The 15,026-nt window shown below is 43.1% G+C and overlaps 1 protein-coding gene and 1 pseudogene across 2 annotated transcripts in view; one reads left to right on the top strand and one right to left on the bottom strand.

Moving 5' to 3' along the window:
- Nucleotides 1–1,834, bottom strand: part of OTOA (otoancorin) — an 81,017-nt gene extending 79,183 nt beyond the window's left edge. The window contains exons 1-4 of the mRNA XM_025370732.1: nucleotides 1,743–1,834; nucleotides 1,405–1,433; nucleotides 1,282–1,312; nucleotides 1,137–1,164 (exon numbers count right to left, since the gene is read on the bottom strand). Of these exons, the coding sequence (XP_025226517.1) occupies nucleotides 1,137–1,164; nucleotides 1,282–1,312; nucleotides 1,405–1,433; nucleotides 1,743–1,833 (179 nt within the window). The 5' untranslated portion in view covers nucleotide 1,834. The remainder of the gene's footprint in view (nucleotides 1–1,136; nucleotides 1,165–1,281; nucleotides 1,313–1,404; nucleotides 1,434–1,742) is intronic.
- A 9,689-nt stretch (nucleotides 1,835–11,523) lies between these two features.
- LOC112614735 lies at nucleotides 11,524–12,400 on the top strand (annotated as a pseudogene). Its single transcript, XR_003117121.1, has one exon. The product of XR_003117121.1 is annotated as a 60S ribosomal protein L7a pseudogene (transcript).
- The last annotated feature ends 2,626 nt before the right edge of the window (nucleotides 12,401–15,026 follow it).

Below are 15,026 nucleotides of genomic sequence, written 5' to 3' on the forward strand. Positions count from 1 at the left end.
GGCCAGGCTGGTCCCCAACTCCTGACCTCGTGATCTGCCCACCTCGGCCTCCCAAAGTGCAGGAATTACAGGCATGAGCCACCGTGCCTGGCCTGTAATCTTATAAAGAGACGGATGAATGGATGGATGGATGGATGGATGGATGGATGGATGGATGGATGGATGGTTAAATTAATAAACAAAATACTTAGACTGAAAGAATATATCCAAAAGTATCCATTGGTGTTATCTTAGGGAAAGGAGGGGCTATGGGGATCTTTCACTTCAACATAACTGGGTATCCCTGACATGGGGCCCCAAGACCCCTATTTCTTCTCCTTCATAGTACTCATCATATTAGAATTGTTTATTAATATTGGCATTTCCACACTACCTACCTCCCTGCCCCATGTCCCTGGTATCTGTCTATATGCAGCTTATAGCGCAAAAGTAAAGGAAATGGGTCCTGGAGCCAGGCCACTGGTTCACATCCCAGTTGTGTGGCCTTGATTTACCCTTCCTGGTCCTCAGTTTCACCATTGTGTGCAATGGGATAACAACAGGACCTACCTTGTGTGGCCCTTGTGAGGATTAGATTGTTTCTATACCAAGCACTTAGTAGAATACCCACTACATAGAAAGCACTCAATAAATTTCAGCTCTTAGGCCGGGCATGGTGGCTAATGCCTGTAATCCCAGCACTTTGGGAGGCTGAGGTGGGCAGATCATCTGAGGTCAGGAGTTTGGGACCAGCCTGGCCAACATGGTGAAAACCGATCTCTACTAAAAATACAAAAATTAGCCGGGTGTGGTGATGGGTGTCTGTATTCCCAGCTACTCAGGAGGCTGAGGCAGGAAAATTGCTCGAACCCCGGAGGTAGAGGTTGCAGTAGTGAGCCAAGATAGCACCACTGCACTCCAGCCTGGGCAACAAGAGTGAAACTCCGTTTTAAAAAAAAAAAAAAAAAAATGGCTCTTACGCTAGAGTGAGGAAGAATGATGTCTGTGGAGCAAGGGTGTTGACTTTTAAAACACTGTGCATTGATTGACATTTTTTGTAATGAGCACATATTACTTTTTACAATTAAGAGACTTCCATTAAGAATTTTTATTAAAAATCTATCCCATCCCTTCCCCTCTCCTCTAGGGCAGGTTACCTTTGAAACTGTATGAGATCCAGCAGTGCTACAATGGGAATAAAATGAAAAGACATCTTTAAAAGGAATCATTCCAGAGAGATCACAGCCGCATTCTGTTTGAAATTCTTAGAAGCAGCAAGTGGAGACCAAGGGGGCACATTACCATTCAGATAGCTTCCATCTATTATTTCTTCCTAAAAGGCAAAGAGATAACATCAAGTATAACATCCAAAAGTTGGCAATTCCAGTAGAGGGGATTCTGATTAACAGAAAATAGAATACTCACCGCCATTTTTTGCAACAATGGATGCAAATCTGTAAGAAAGCCATTGAATGTATAACTAGAATTGAATTGTGTGACCTTCAAAACTACAAATACAGGTTAGGGGAAAAGCCCCAGAAAGCCACTCATAAAGGAAATTTTTAGTGAATTTGAATTATAACTGTCCACTCTGAGAAAACCGTGGCTTGAAAAATCCTCTTAGAATAATCCTGAAAAATCATACATGCACACCCCGCCCGCCAAAAAACAACTTACAGCATCATGTACCTAATGTATCTATCCCACCACATTCCCTAAACTGTGTGGAAACCACAAAGGGTGATTATTCCCTCAGGACTTACCCTGCCTGGAATTTGGCACTGTATAACTCGACACTCCATGACTCAGAAAAAGGAATAGGAAAAGAGAGTATGTCGTGGGTTCCTGAGACATTCTCCTGTAGTTAATTTAAGCATAGAAGTGATTCAGGTTTAAATATATATATATATATATACACACACACACACACACACATATTTATACATGTATATAAACATACATATATAGAGACATTCAGAAGACAAAAGGAAAAACCAAGTATACCCAGAATCCCTTGAAATCTTTTTAAAAATAATTTTAAAATTCACCTACTTTCCTCCATCTAAACCCACATTCTAGTCTAAGACACTATCATCTCTCTCCTTGGTGACTACAATGGCCTGTTTATCTTACCACTACCTCTGACTCCTCTCAATCCAGCAAAAAGGCATGGTCAAAAGTAGACTCTGGGCCAAGCATGGTGGCTCACACCTGTAATTCCAGCACTTTGGGAGGCCAAGGTGGGTGGATCACTTGAGGTCAGGAGTTCGAGACCAGCCTGGCCAACATAGTGAAACCCTGTCTTTACTAAAAATACAAAAATTAACTGCTTGGTGGCGCATATCTGTAGTCCCAGCTACTTGGGAGGCTGAGACAGGAGAATTGCCTGAATCTGTGAGGTAGAGGTTGCAATGAGCCAAGATTGTGCCACTGCACTCTAGCCTAGGCAACAGAGCGAGACTCTGTCTGAAAAAAAAGTATAGACTCTATTTTATCTGCAAGAAATGTATATACAGAATATAAAAACTACTCTTATAATTAAATAAGAAGATATACAAGCCAAGGGGAAAAAATGTAAAAACAATATGAAGTTGGCCAGGTGCAGTGGCTCACACCTGTAATCCCAGCACTTTGGGAGGCCGAGGTGGGCAGATCATGAGGTCAGGAGATCAAGACCATTCTGGCTAACACGGTGAAACCCTGTCTCTACTAAAAATACAAAAAAATTAGCCGGGCATGGTGGCACGCGCCTGTAGTCCCAGCTACTCAGGAAACTAAGGCAGGAGAATGGCGTGAACCCGGGAGGCGGAGTTTGCAGTGAGCCGAGATCGCGCCACTACACTCCAGCCTGGGCAACAGAGCAAGACTCTGTCTCAAAAAAAAAAAAAAAAAAGATACGAAGTTAAACTTCATAAAAACAGATGTAAAAATGGCCAATAAGCACGCAACTGATTATCACAGCTAACAAGAACTAGCAAACTAAACCCACAACGAGACCACTATAAAGTCATTAGAATGGGTAAAAATTTCAAAGACTGACTATCAAATGTTGGTGATGATATGGAACAACGGGAACTCTGATACAGCTGCTTGGGAAAACTGACAGCGTCTTACAGACTTAAATATACAATAACCTATGATCAAGACATGCCACTCCTAGGTGTTTAAGCAAGAGAAATGAAAACATGTCTACACAAAGATTTGTATAGCTTCATTCATAGTAGCCAGATATTGCAAAGAATCACATATCCAATAACAGGTGAAAGGTTAAACATGGTATCTTCATTCAGTGGATACCATTCAGTAATAACAATAAAAAGAAATTAGTTATAATTTTATTCTAGCTATGATGGAGTAATTGGCAATGGGTAAACCTTCCTGCCTTAAACAATTAAAAAACTGGCTGAAATATGTGGGTGCAAAGGTTTTTCAGACATTGGGCAGCAGGTAGTACAAGACTGAGATCCCTGAGCAAGGAAAGCAAACAAGCTGAACTCTGTAATTGCTCCTGCTCAGTGCCTGGAGTCTCCAGCCCATAGCACAAGGAGGGAGAATTCAAACAGAGCCTACAGGTCTCACTGAGCAGAAGAGACAGAGTGGAACTTCAGGGAAATCAAGGCAGCTAGAATCCATAGGAAGAATACTTGGAGAGGAGGAAGTTGCACAGAGAGAAAGTTCTGGAGATCTGAAGAAGGGTCTTTTGAGTCTTTGGCTGAATATTTATCTACCCATGCTTGTAAGAAACCACCTGAGGCTGGAGAATGAACCACCCGTACGCAGAGCAATCCTTGGACCTCATGGGGGAATGAGAATAGCTCCTACAAGCTGCAATGGAAAAATCTCCAAATACATTGGGCATCAGGGTCAATCATCAAAGAATAATTACCTCTATGATAGGCCAAATTAGCCCTAGACTAAAGTTTATTCTAGATCTGCCCTAACAAAGCTCAAAAGCAAGTCTTGGAAGGATCTAATTGATTCCAAGTAACTGAATTGCATTCCAGAACAAAACCCAACAAAAGCAGTATGATAAAACCCAGAAACTTTAGAAAACCAGAAGATGGAGCAAGAAAAAAAAAGAAAAAGAAAAAAAATCCAGCAATGTAAAATCCAAAGTGTCCAGCGTCCAATCAAAAATTACCAGGCAGGCTAGGCACAGTGGCTCATGCGTGTAATCCCAGCCCTTTGGGAGGCCAAGGAGGGTGAATTGCCTGAGCTCAGGAGTTTGTGACCAGCCTGGGCAACATGGTGAAACTCTGTCTTTACCAAAAATGCAAAAATTTGCCAGGGATGTAGCAGGTGCCCAGCTACTCAGGAGGCTGAGGTAGGAGGATCACTGAAGCCTGGAAAGTTGAGGCTGCAGTGAGCCATGATTTTGCCACTGCACTCCAGCCAGGGTGACAGAGCGAGACCCTGTGTCAAAGAAATTTTTTAATAAATAAATAAAAATTACCAGGCATACAAGGAAGCAGGAAAATATGGCTGATAGGAGAAAAATCCAATCAATAGAACAGATCCAGAAATGACACAGAAGATCCAATTAATGGACAAGGATGTTTATTATAAATACACTCTGTAAGTTCAAGAAAATAGGGAAAACAGTGAGCATGTTAAAGGGAGAGACATGATAGGTACAAAATAAATCCCAAGATGAACTTCTAGAGATAAAAATATAATATCTGAAATGAAAAATACACTGGATAGAGTTAACAGCATATTAGACACTGCAGAAGAAAAATTAGTGAACTTGAAGTCATAGCAAAATAAATTATCCAAAGTAAAATGCAGGGGGAAAAAGACCGAAAAAATTAAGAGGTCTCTGGAGCAATATGAAACTATTTGAAATATGTGTAATTGGAGTCCCAGGAAAGGAGGGGGTGGCAGAAAAGTATCTGAATAAATCATGAGCAGGGCACAGTGGCTCACGCCTGTAATCCCAGGACTTTGGAAGGTTGAGGTGGGCAAATCACTTGAGGCCAGGAGTTCAAAACCAGCCTGGCCAACATGGTGAAACCCCATCTCTACAAAAAAAAAAAAAAAAAAATTAATTAGCCGGGTGTGGTGGCTGTAATCCCAGCTACTCAGAAGGCTGGGGCACAAGAATCACTTGAACCCAGGAGGCAGAAGTTGTAGTGAGCCAAGATTGCACCACTGCACTCCAGCCTGGGTGACAGAGCGAGACTGAAAAAGAGAGAGAGAGAGAGAGGAAGGAAGGAAGGAAGGAAGGAAGGAAGGAAGGAAGGAAGGAAGGAAGGAAGGAAGGAAGGAAGGAAGGAAGGAAAGGAGGGAGGGAGGGAGGGAGGGAGGGAGGGAGGGAGGGAGGGAAAACATGACCTCATGACCAATTTGTGTAAAGTTTGATAGAACTACGGATCCATAGATCCAAGAAGCTCAACCAACCCCAAGCAGAGGAATCATGAAGAAAGTCATGCCAAGGCATATATAATAATCAAATTGCTTTAAAAAATGATTTTTTAAAAAATCCAACAAAAAGGAGTTGCATCTAGACTATATGGAAAAAAACTCTCAATACTAAAAAGTAAATAAATAAGCAATCCAATCAGAAAATGAGCAGAAGACATGAGTAGATATACCATCAAAGTATATATACAGATAGCAAATAAATACATGGGAAGATACTCAGCATTTTTAGCCATTAGGAAAATTACCATTGAAACTACAGTGTAAACCTATCAGGTGGCTAAAATAAAAAATAACCATAATGAGGCTGGGTGCAGTGAATCACGCCTCTAATCCCAGCACTTTGGAAGGCCAAGGTGGGTGAATCACCTGAAATCAGGAATTCGAGACCAGCCTGGCCAACATGGTGAAACTCCATCTCTACTAAAAATACAAAAATTAGCCGGGCGTGGTGGCTCATGCCTGTAGTCCCAGCTACTCAGGAGGCTGAGGCAGGAGAATTGCTTGAACCAGGGAGGCAGAGGTTGCACTGAGCCAAGATCACGCCACTGCACTCCAGCCTGGGCAACAGAGTGAGACTTCATCTCAAACATAAAAGATAAATAAAACCATAATGCCATTAACTGGAAAGGATGACGAGAAACTGGATCACTCACACATTGCTAATGAGAATACAGTGAAACTCCATCTCTACTAAAAACAGAAAAAATTAGCCAGATGTGGTTGCAGGCACCTGTAGTCCCAGCTACTAGGGAGGCTGAGGCAGGAGAATGGTGTGAACCGGGGAGGCAGAGCTTGCAGTGAAGCAGTGAGCCAAGATTTTGCCACTGCACTCCAACTTGGGTGACAGTGCGAGACTCCATCTCAAAACAAAACAAAAAAAAAACAAAAACAACAACAACAACAAAAAAACCTGTACACAAATGTTCATAGCATCTTTACTTATAGTAGCCAAAAAATTGAACCAATCTAAATGTCATTCCATAGGTGAATGGTTAAACTGACTGTGGTATGTCCATGCCATTGAATACTACTCAGCACTGAAAACGAACTATTGATACAGGCAACAACTATTGATGGACCTACAGGGAATTATGCTGAGGGAAGAAAGCTAATCACTGAGAGTTATATACTGATGATTCCATTTATAAAACATTCTTGAAATAAAATTATAGAAATGGAGAACAGATTAGTATTTGCCATGGGGAGAGGGAGATAAGGCTATCAAGGGATGTATGAAGGAGGCTTGTGATCACCAGGAGAGTTCTGGGTCCTAGTTAGGGTAGCTGTTACATTAATCTACACATGTCACAAAATTGAAGAAAACAATATAAAATATACACACAAAGAAGTCCATGTAAAACTAGTGAAATCTGAATAAGCCCTGAATTTGTACCATGATTTCCTGAGTTTTATATGGTACTGTTGTTATATAACATGTAACCAATGGGGAAAACTGAGTGAAGAGTACACAGGATATTTCTTTTGCAACTTTCTACGAATCTCTAATTATTTCAAATTCTTTTTTATGTTTTTGAGAGACAGAGTCTTTCTCTGTCACCCAGCCTGCAGTGCAGTGGCATGATTATGGCTCACTGCAGCCTTGAACTCCTGGGTTCAAGCAATCCTCTGGCCTCAGCCTCTTGAGGAGCTGAGAATACAGGCATGTACTATCATGCCCAGCTAACTTTTTTAGTTTTTGTAGAAATGGGTTCTTGCTATGCTTCCCAGGCTGGTCTCAAATTCCTGGCCCAATCCTCCCACCTCAGCCTCCCAAAGTGCTAGGAATACAGGCATAAGCCACCATCGCCGGCCACACAATTCTTTTTAATTTAGTTATAGTATTCTGTACCACTGTAGGATGACAATAGTTAACAATAATATATGGTTTCAAATACCTAGAAGGAGGATATTGAACAGAAAATGAGACATGTTTGAGATGGTAGACATGCTAATTACCCTGATCTGATCACCATACATCATACACATCAAAACATCATTACGTACCCCATAAATATGTGCAATTATTACATGTCAATTTTTTTTTTTTTTTTTTGAGATGGAGTCTCACTCTGTCACCCAGGCTGGAGTGTAGTGGTGCAATCTCAGCTCACTGCTACCTCTGCCTCCCAGATGCAAGCGATTCTCCTGCTTCGGCCTCCCAAGTAACTGGGATTACAGGCATGCACCACCACACCCAGCTAATTTTTATATTTTTAGTAGAGACGGGGTTTCGCCATGTTGGTCAGGCTGGTCTGGAACTCCTGACCTCTGGTGATCTGCCCGCTTTGGCCTCCCAAAGTGCTGGGATTACAGGCGTGAGCCACCATGCCCGGCGTATATGTCAATTTTTTAAATAAATAAAATAATACATTTTTAAGCATCCAAAGGGAAAAAACACACATTATGTGCATAGGAAAAGGAATACACTACCGATATAGGCAACAACACGGATGAACCTCAGAAACATCATGCTTATGTTGAGCAAAAGAAGCCAGTCTAAAAAGACCACACAACATATGATTCCATTTCCGTGAAACTCTAGGTTATGCAGAATAATCTTCAGTGACAGAAAACAAGTTAGAAATGGTCTGGGACATTATTAGGGTGCAATGAGAAAAGTTTATTTCAACAGGGCACAAGGAAACTTCTTGGGGTGATGGAAAATTTTTTTTGTAGAGATAAGGTCTCATTATATTGCTCAAGCTGGTCTCAAACTCCTGGTTTCAAGCAATCCTCCCACCTCAGTTTCCCAAAGTCCTGGGATTACAGGTGGATGCCATTGCACCCAGCCTCCATTTTCTGTATCTTGATTACAGTGGTTCTCACACAGATACATACATTTATCAGAGAACTGTACACTTAGCGTGCATTGTATTGCATGTAAATTTATACCTCACAGAAGTCAGTATCAAACAGAAATGGAAAAGCATGGACTGTGGAGCCAGTCACCTGTTCTGAATCACATCTCTGCCACTTACTAGCTGTGAGATGTTGGACAAATTTCTTTCTTTTTTTTTGAGATGGAGTCTCACTCTGTCACCCAGGCTGGAGTGTAGTGGTGCAATCTCGGCTCACTGCTACCTCTGCCTCCCAGGTGCAAGCGATTCTCCTGCCTCAGCCTCCTGAGTAGCTAGGATTACAGGTACCCACCATCACACCAGGCTAATTTTTGTATTTTTAGTAGAGACGGGTTCCCACCATGTTGTCCAGGCTGGTCTCAAACTCCTGACCTCAAGTGATCCACCTGCTTTGGCCTCCCAAAGTGCTGAGATTACAGGCGTGAGCCACTGTGCCCGGCCTTGGACAAGTTTCTTAATCTCTCTGCACTCCAATTTTCTCATCTGTAAAATGAGATTAATGATGGTACCAGCATCATTGTGTCGTATGAGGGTAAAATGAGTTGTTAATAGTGAATCACATCCAACAGGGCTTGACACAAAGTCAGCTCTGTATACAAGCTTATTAAATAAGCAAATAAACCAGATTGCTGTTTTCAAACAGATGCTGTTTTGAAAAACACCATCTCAGTAAACTCATGTCACCCTCCTCCTCTCCCCATTACCCTCAAGATAAAGCCCAAAGCTTTTTCAGTGACTTTATCACCCGCCTCTTTGCCCCTCATTCCCCAGAGTTCCTGCCCGGGCCATCTATCTGTCCCTCCAAGTTGCTATCTTCCCCAAATTAAGACCCTCTCACAGGCTGTTCCTCGGCCCAGAGGATTCTTCCCCTTTCTCTTTGCACAGCTAAGATCAATTCATTGTAAATGTCAAGTCTTCAATGAAGCCTTCCCTGAATTCTCTGACCAGGCCAAAGAATTAGCCAGAAGAAAAGGCCAATACTTCTCTTTTATAGCACCAAGCACAGCTATAATACATATTTATGTTTGTGTAATTATTTCATGCTTTCATTCTTCAAATATTTGTTGAGTACTGCTGTGAGCCAGGCATTATTCTATGCTCTGAGAATACGGCAGTTTACAAAATTAACTCCCTGCTGGTGCGTTGGAATGAACCAGGCAGAAAATAAATAGATAATCAAATAACTATATTATGTCAGGGAGTGATGAGTGCCATGCAGAAAAATACAACCGGGTAGGAAAAAGGAGCCAAAGAAGGACCAGGTACTGTTATAGACAGTGTGGTCAGGGAAGACCTGAGGAGGTGACATTTAAGCAGAGACCTCAGGAAGTGAAAGAATGAATCACGGGAATATCTGGAGAAAGAAAGTTCCAAAAAAAAAGGAAATGACAGTGCAAAGGCTTTGACATTAGGAGCATAATTTGCATGTTCTTCAGTAAATTGCATGAAGAGGATGTAACAGTAGGACATGGGGTTGGAGAGATATCAGGGCCAGAGTGAGTAGGATCTTTCAGGCCATTGTGAGCACTCTGACTTTTACTTGGAGGGAGGTGGGAGCCACTGAAGGGATGTAAGCCAGGATGGATGCTCTGACTTGTTTTTGCTTTTTGTTTTGTTTTGTTTGAGATGGCGTCTCACTCTGTCACCCAGGCTGGAGTGCAGTGGCACAATCTCAGCTCACTGCAAACTCCGCTTCCCAGCTCAAGCGATTCTCCTGCTTCAGCCTCCCAAGTAGCTGGGATTATAAGTGCCCTCCAACCACGCCCAGCTCATTTTTGTATTTTTGGTAGAGACAGGGTTTCGCCCTGTTGGCCGGGCTGGTCTCCAACTCCTGACTTCAAGTGATTCACCCACCTCGGCCTCCCAAAGTGCTGGGATTACAGGCGTGAGCCATTGTGCCTGGCCCTGACTTTTATTTTAACTGGATCAAGCACATTGATCGCTGTGTTGAGAATACCCTGGAGTGGAACAATGGCTGTAGGAGGCAGACCAATCTAGGAAAGAGATGACAATAACTTGGTCACTGATAGCAGTGAAGGTGGTGAGAAGTGGTTGGATTTTGGAGGTATTTGGAAGGCGGAACCAAAAGATTGAATGTAGGGAATAAAAGAAATAGATGGGTCAAAGATGACATCAAGGATTTGGCCTGAGCATGTAGAGAGGGACATGGGAAAACCATAGGAGTTCCGAGTTTAGGGGAGAATCCCTGGAGCTCAGTTTTGGACATACGAAGCTTGAGAAGCCTTTTAGAGTGCAGATAGCACAGCAAGTAGGCAGTTTGATGTTTGAGCCTGCAGGTCAGGAGAGAGGTGCAGTCAGAAGCAGCTACTGAAACAGAGATAGTCAGTAGATTTTTTCATTTGTTTGTTCTTTTGTTTTGGGGTTTTTTGAGGGGGGGACAGAGTCTCCCTCTGTCACCCACGCTGGAGTGCAGTGGTGCGATCTCAGCTCACTGCAACCTCTGCCTCCCGGGTTCAAGCGATTCTCGTGCCTCATCCTCCTGAGTAGCTGGATTACAGGCTTGTGCCACCATGCCCGGCTAATTTTTGTGTTTTTAGTAGAGACGGGGTTTCACCATGTTGGGCAGGCTGGTCTCAAACTCCTGACCTCAAGGGATCCACCCGCCACGGGCTCCCAAAGTGCTGGGATTACAGGCATGAGCCACTGCGCCCGGCCCCAGATAGTCAGTATGTATTTAAACCCTGAATGATATCACCAAGAAAGTAAGTTTATGGAGAAATTAGGTGAGTTTTAAGGACTGAGACGCACATGGCACCCCCATTGCCAAGACGTTTGTCAGTAAACTAGGTGCAGTCAGAGAAATCAAGACTGTGGAAAACTCCCCAAAACAACCAACCTAGTTTCTTTAGCCAATATATTACAGCGAGAGAGAAAGAGAACCTGTGGACTCAAAAACAACTTAAAAGATAGATCACTTGTAGAATCTAGACTTTATTTGGATCCTGATTCAAACACATCATGTCTGTGTGTGGTGGCTCACACCTGTAATCCCAGCACTTTGGGAGGCCAAGGTGGGCAGATCACTTGAGGTCAGGAGTTTGAGACCAGCCTGGCCAACATGGTGAAACTCCATCTCTACTAAAAATATAAAAACTTAGCCGGGCATGGTGGCACATGCTTGTAATTCCAGCTACTCGGGAGGCTGAGGCAGCAGAATCGCTTGAACCGGGAGGTGGAGGTTGCAGTGACCCGAGATCATCCCATTTCACTCCAGCCTGGGCGACAAGAGTGATACTCCGCTCTCTCCTCCCGCCGCCCAAGATGCCGAAAGGAAAGAAGGCCAAGGGAAAGAAGGTGGCTCCGGCCCCTGCTGTCGTGAAAAAGCAGGAGGCCAAGAAAGTGGTGAATCCCCTGTTTGAGAAAAGACCTAAGAATTTTGGCATTGGACAGGACATCCAGCCCAAAAGAGACCTCACCCGCTTTGTGAAATGGCCTCGCTATATCAGGTTGCAGCGGCAGAGAGCCATTCTCTATAAGCGGCTGAAAGTGCCTCCTGCTATTAACCAGTTCACCCAGGCCCTGGACCGCCAAACAGCTACTCAGCTGCTTAAGCTGGCCCACAAGTACAGACCAGAGACAAAGCAAGAGAAGAAGCAGAGGCTGTTGGCCCGGGCCGAGAAGAAAGCTGCTGGCAAAGGGGATGTCCCCACTAAGAGACCACCTGTCCTTCGAGCAGGAGTTAACACCGTCACCACCTTGGTGGAGAACAAGAAGGCTCAGCTGGTGGTGATTGCACATGACGTGGATCCCATCGAGCTGGTTGTCTTCTTGCCTGCCCTGTGTCGTAAAATGGGGGTCCCTTACTGCATTATCAAGGGGAAGGCCAGACTGGGCCGTCTAGTCCACAGGAAGACCTGCACCACTGTCGCCTTCACACAGGTGAACTCGGAAGACAAAGGCGCTTTGGCTAAGCTGGTGGAAGCTATCAGGACCAATTACAACGACAGATACGATGAGATCCGCCGTCACTGGGGCGGCAATGTCCTGGGTCCCAAGTCTGTGGCTCGTATCGCCAAGCTCGAAAAGGCAAAGGCTAAAGAACTTGCCACTAAGCTGGCTTAAATGTACACTGTTGAGTTTTCTGTACATAAAAATAATTAAAATACAAATTTTCCTTCCAAAAAAAACAATAAATAAAAAAAAAATAAAAAATAAAAGATAATCCAGAGAGCTCATTTGCCCCTTCTGCCATGTGAAGATACAGTGAAAAAAGAAGCAGGCCCTTGCCAGACATGAATTTGCCAATGCCTTGATCTTGGACTTCCCAGCCTCCAGAACTGTGAGCAGTGAGTTTCTATTGTTTATAAGCTACCCAGTCTATGGTATTTTGTTACAGCAGCCTGAATGGACTAAGACAGTCTACCTAGACTATTATTTCCCTTTCATCACCAACCAGCCAATTCCAGCACATCTTTTAGATCTCAGCTTAAACACTCCCTCCAAGACCTCCCTCTATCTCTAATATGAATGAAATCCATATCTCACATTCTTCACAGAATCCTCTACTCTTTCCTTCATGGCACTTATAATTTGTAATTATATATCTAGCTGTGAAGTTCTTTGTTGTTAAACATCTACCTCCTCCACTCTCCTAGAAACTCTACAAGGACCTCCCTGCACCCAGTGCCTAGGCAATGCCAGACACATAGCAGATGCTCCATTAATTATCTGTCAAATGACTGAATGGCTTCCAAGTTAGTTAACTGGGCACCCTTGATAATAGCTTCTGGCCTATTTGAAGGATCAAAGAAGAAAGTGGTGCTACCTTCTCCCCTGCCACTATCTTGCCCACCTGTGGTGCCAGTTCAGAAGGCTTGGAATGGATGTGACTGATGATATATGTAGAATTATTGCCTTTCTTGGATCATAATTCTGCCAGGTTCTGAGTCCATGTGGCATAGATGGCTAATTGTCCTCCAACATTTATCCCCTCTTCCTCCAGGTATACTCTCCCATGGAGTTTTAACAGGGCATGTGGCCACCCTACTGGGATCTCACTTCTCAGCTTCCCTTGCAACTGGATGTGGCCTTGTGACTAAATTCTCATGAACAGAATATGAGTGCAAGTGATGTGTCAGTATCTTCATCACTTTCCCAAAAAGGGAACTGCTGGTCCTCAACTTCCTCTCTTTTACCCTTCCAATGAGCCAGAACATGCATGTGATGCTGGTGAGTCAGCTTCAGTCACATGAATAAAAACAAACCCCAGGAGATGACTAAGCAATAAGACAGAAGGAACCCAAGTCCCTAGATAAGTTCACGGAACCAAGCTACCTATTTAACCCTGGGCCCACCTGGATTATAACATGAGAGAAAAATAAGTCCTAATCGTATTTTTGAAGCGTTGCATTTTAGGGTTTCTTTGTGACAGCAGCCTAGCCTCTAATCTAACCAATATACCTCACCAAGTCTCCTGCTCCTAAGGAAGACAAAGAAGCAAAAAGAGTCTCAAAACATCATCCAAATGGAATAGATATAGACCGTTAATTGGCCAGGCATGGTGGCTCACACCTGTAATCCCAACACTGTGGGAGCTCAAGGCGGGCGGACCACTTGAGGTTAGAGTTTGAGACCAGCCTGGCTAACATGGCAAAATCCTGTCTCTACTAAAAATACAAAAATTAGCCAGGCGTGGTGGTGTGCACCTGTAATCCCAGCTACCCATGAGGCTAAGCCAGGAGAATCGCTTGAACCCAGGACGGGGAGGTTGCAGTGAGCCGAGATCACGCCACTGCACTCCAGCCTGGGTAACAGGTGAGACTCTGTCTCAAAAAATTAAATAAAAATAAATAGAACATTAATTAATTAATAGACATAGCCTTGGTCTGTGACCAAAGCTCAGAATGTTATGATATTCCTTTCCTATGTCACCCCAACTTGCCCCTGTCATCAGACAGGACAAATTCCCCACTGGTCCTTTGCACTCACAGCTGTTACTTTTGAAATGGGAGCTTAGCCTTCACTGCCCTGGTTCCTCCTTAGACTCATTTGGGAAACAGGAAACGTAATTATTTCAGCCATAACCTTTATCTCATGAAGTCTGACAGAGTGTAACTAATGGTAGGAATTAAAACATTCTAATTGCCAACTCATGACAACTCCCGAAAAAAAATCATTTTAACTCATTATACATATTAAATTATGACATGCTTAATGTCTAAACCTAATAGATTGAGTACTCAGGAAATCCCTTATACTGGTAGATACCTTTCCTCCTGTACTTTAAGAAAATCTTACACCAATATGCGGGACTTCTCGAACTTTTCTATCACAGTTTTCTTAATAGGAAGGAGAATTTGTGCTGAAAGATGTATGGGAATTTAACACAAAGTAGCCCTCTACAAGCAGAGGATTTCTTTAAAGTGTCATGTTTTATCTCAAGATTCCATTGCAAATGTTTATATTCTCTGCTTGTTTTAATCTGAAATAGTTTTCCTTTGCTTGCCATCATTTTTAAGGAGTTGAAAATACAGTCAACCTCACTCATAATAAAGTAAAAGCAAATTAAAACTATTATGACATATTTTCACCTATAAAATTGAGAACACCTTAAAATGTGATAATATTTCTATTAACAAGGGTGTGAGAAAACAATTCTCAGGCAGAGCGTAGTGGCTCACACCTGTCATCCCACAGCTCTGGGAGGCCAAAGTGGGAGGATGGCTCGAGCCCAGGAATTCAAGACCCACCTAGGCAACGTAGTGAGACTTTGTCTCTACAAAAAGTAAAATATAAATTAATTGG

Source organism: Theropithecus gelada, chromosome 20, assembly GCF_003255815.1.
Source record: "Theropithecus gelada isolate Dixy chromosome 20, Tgel_1.0, whole genome shotgun sequence".
NCBI classification, from domain to species: domain Eukaryota; kingdom Metazoa; phylum Chordata; class Mammalia; order Primates; family Cercopithecidae; genus Theropithecus; species Theropithecus gelada.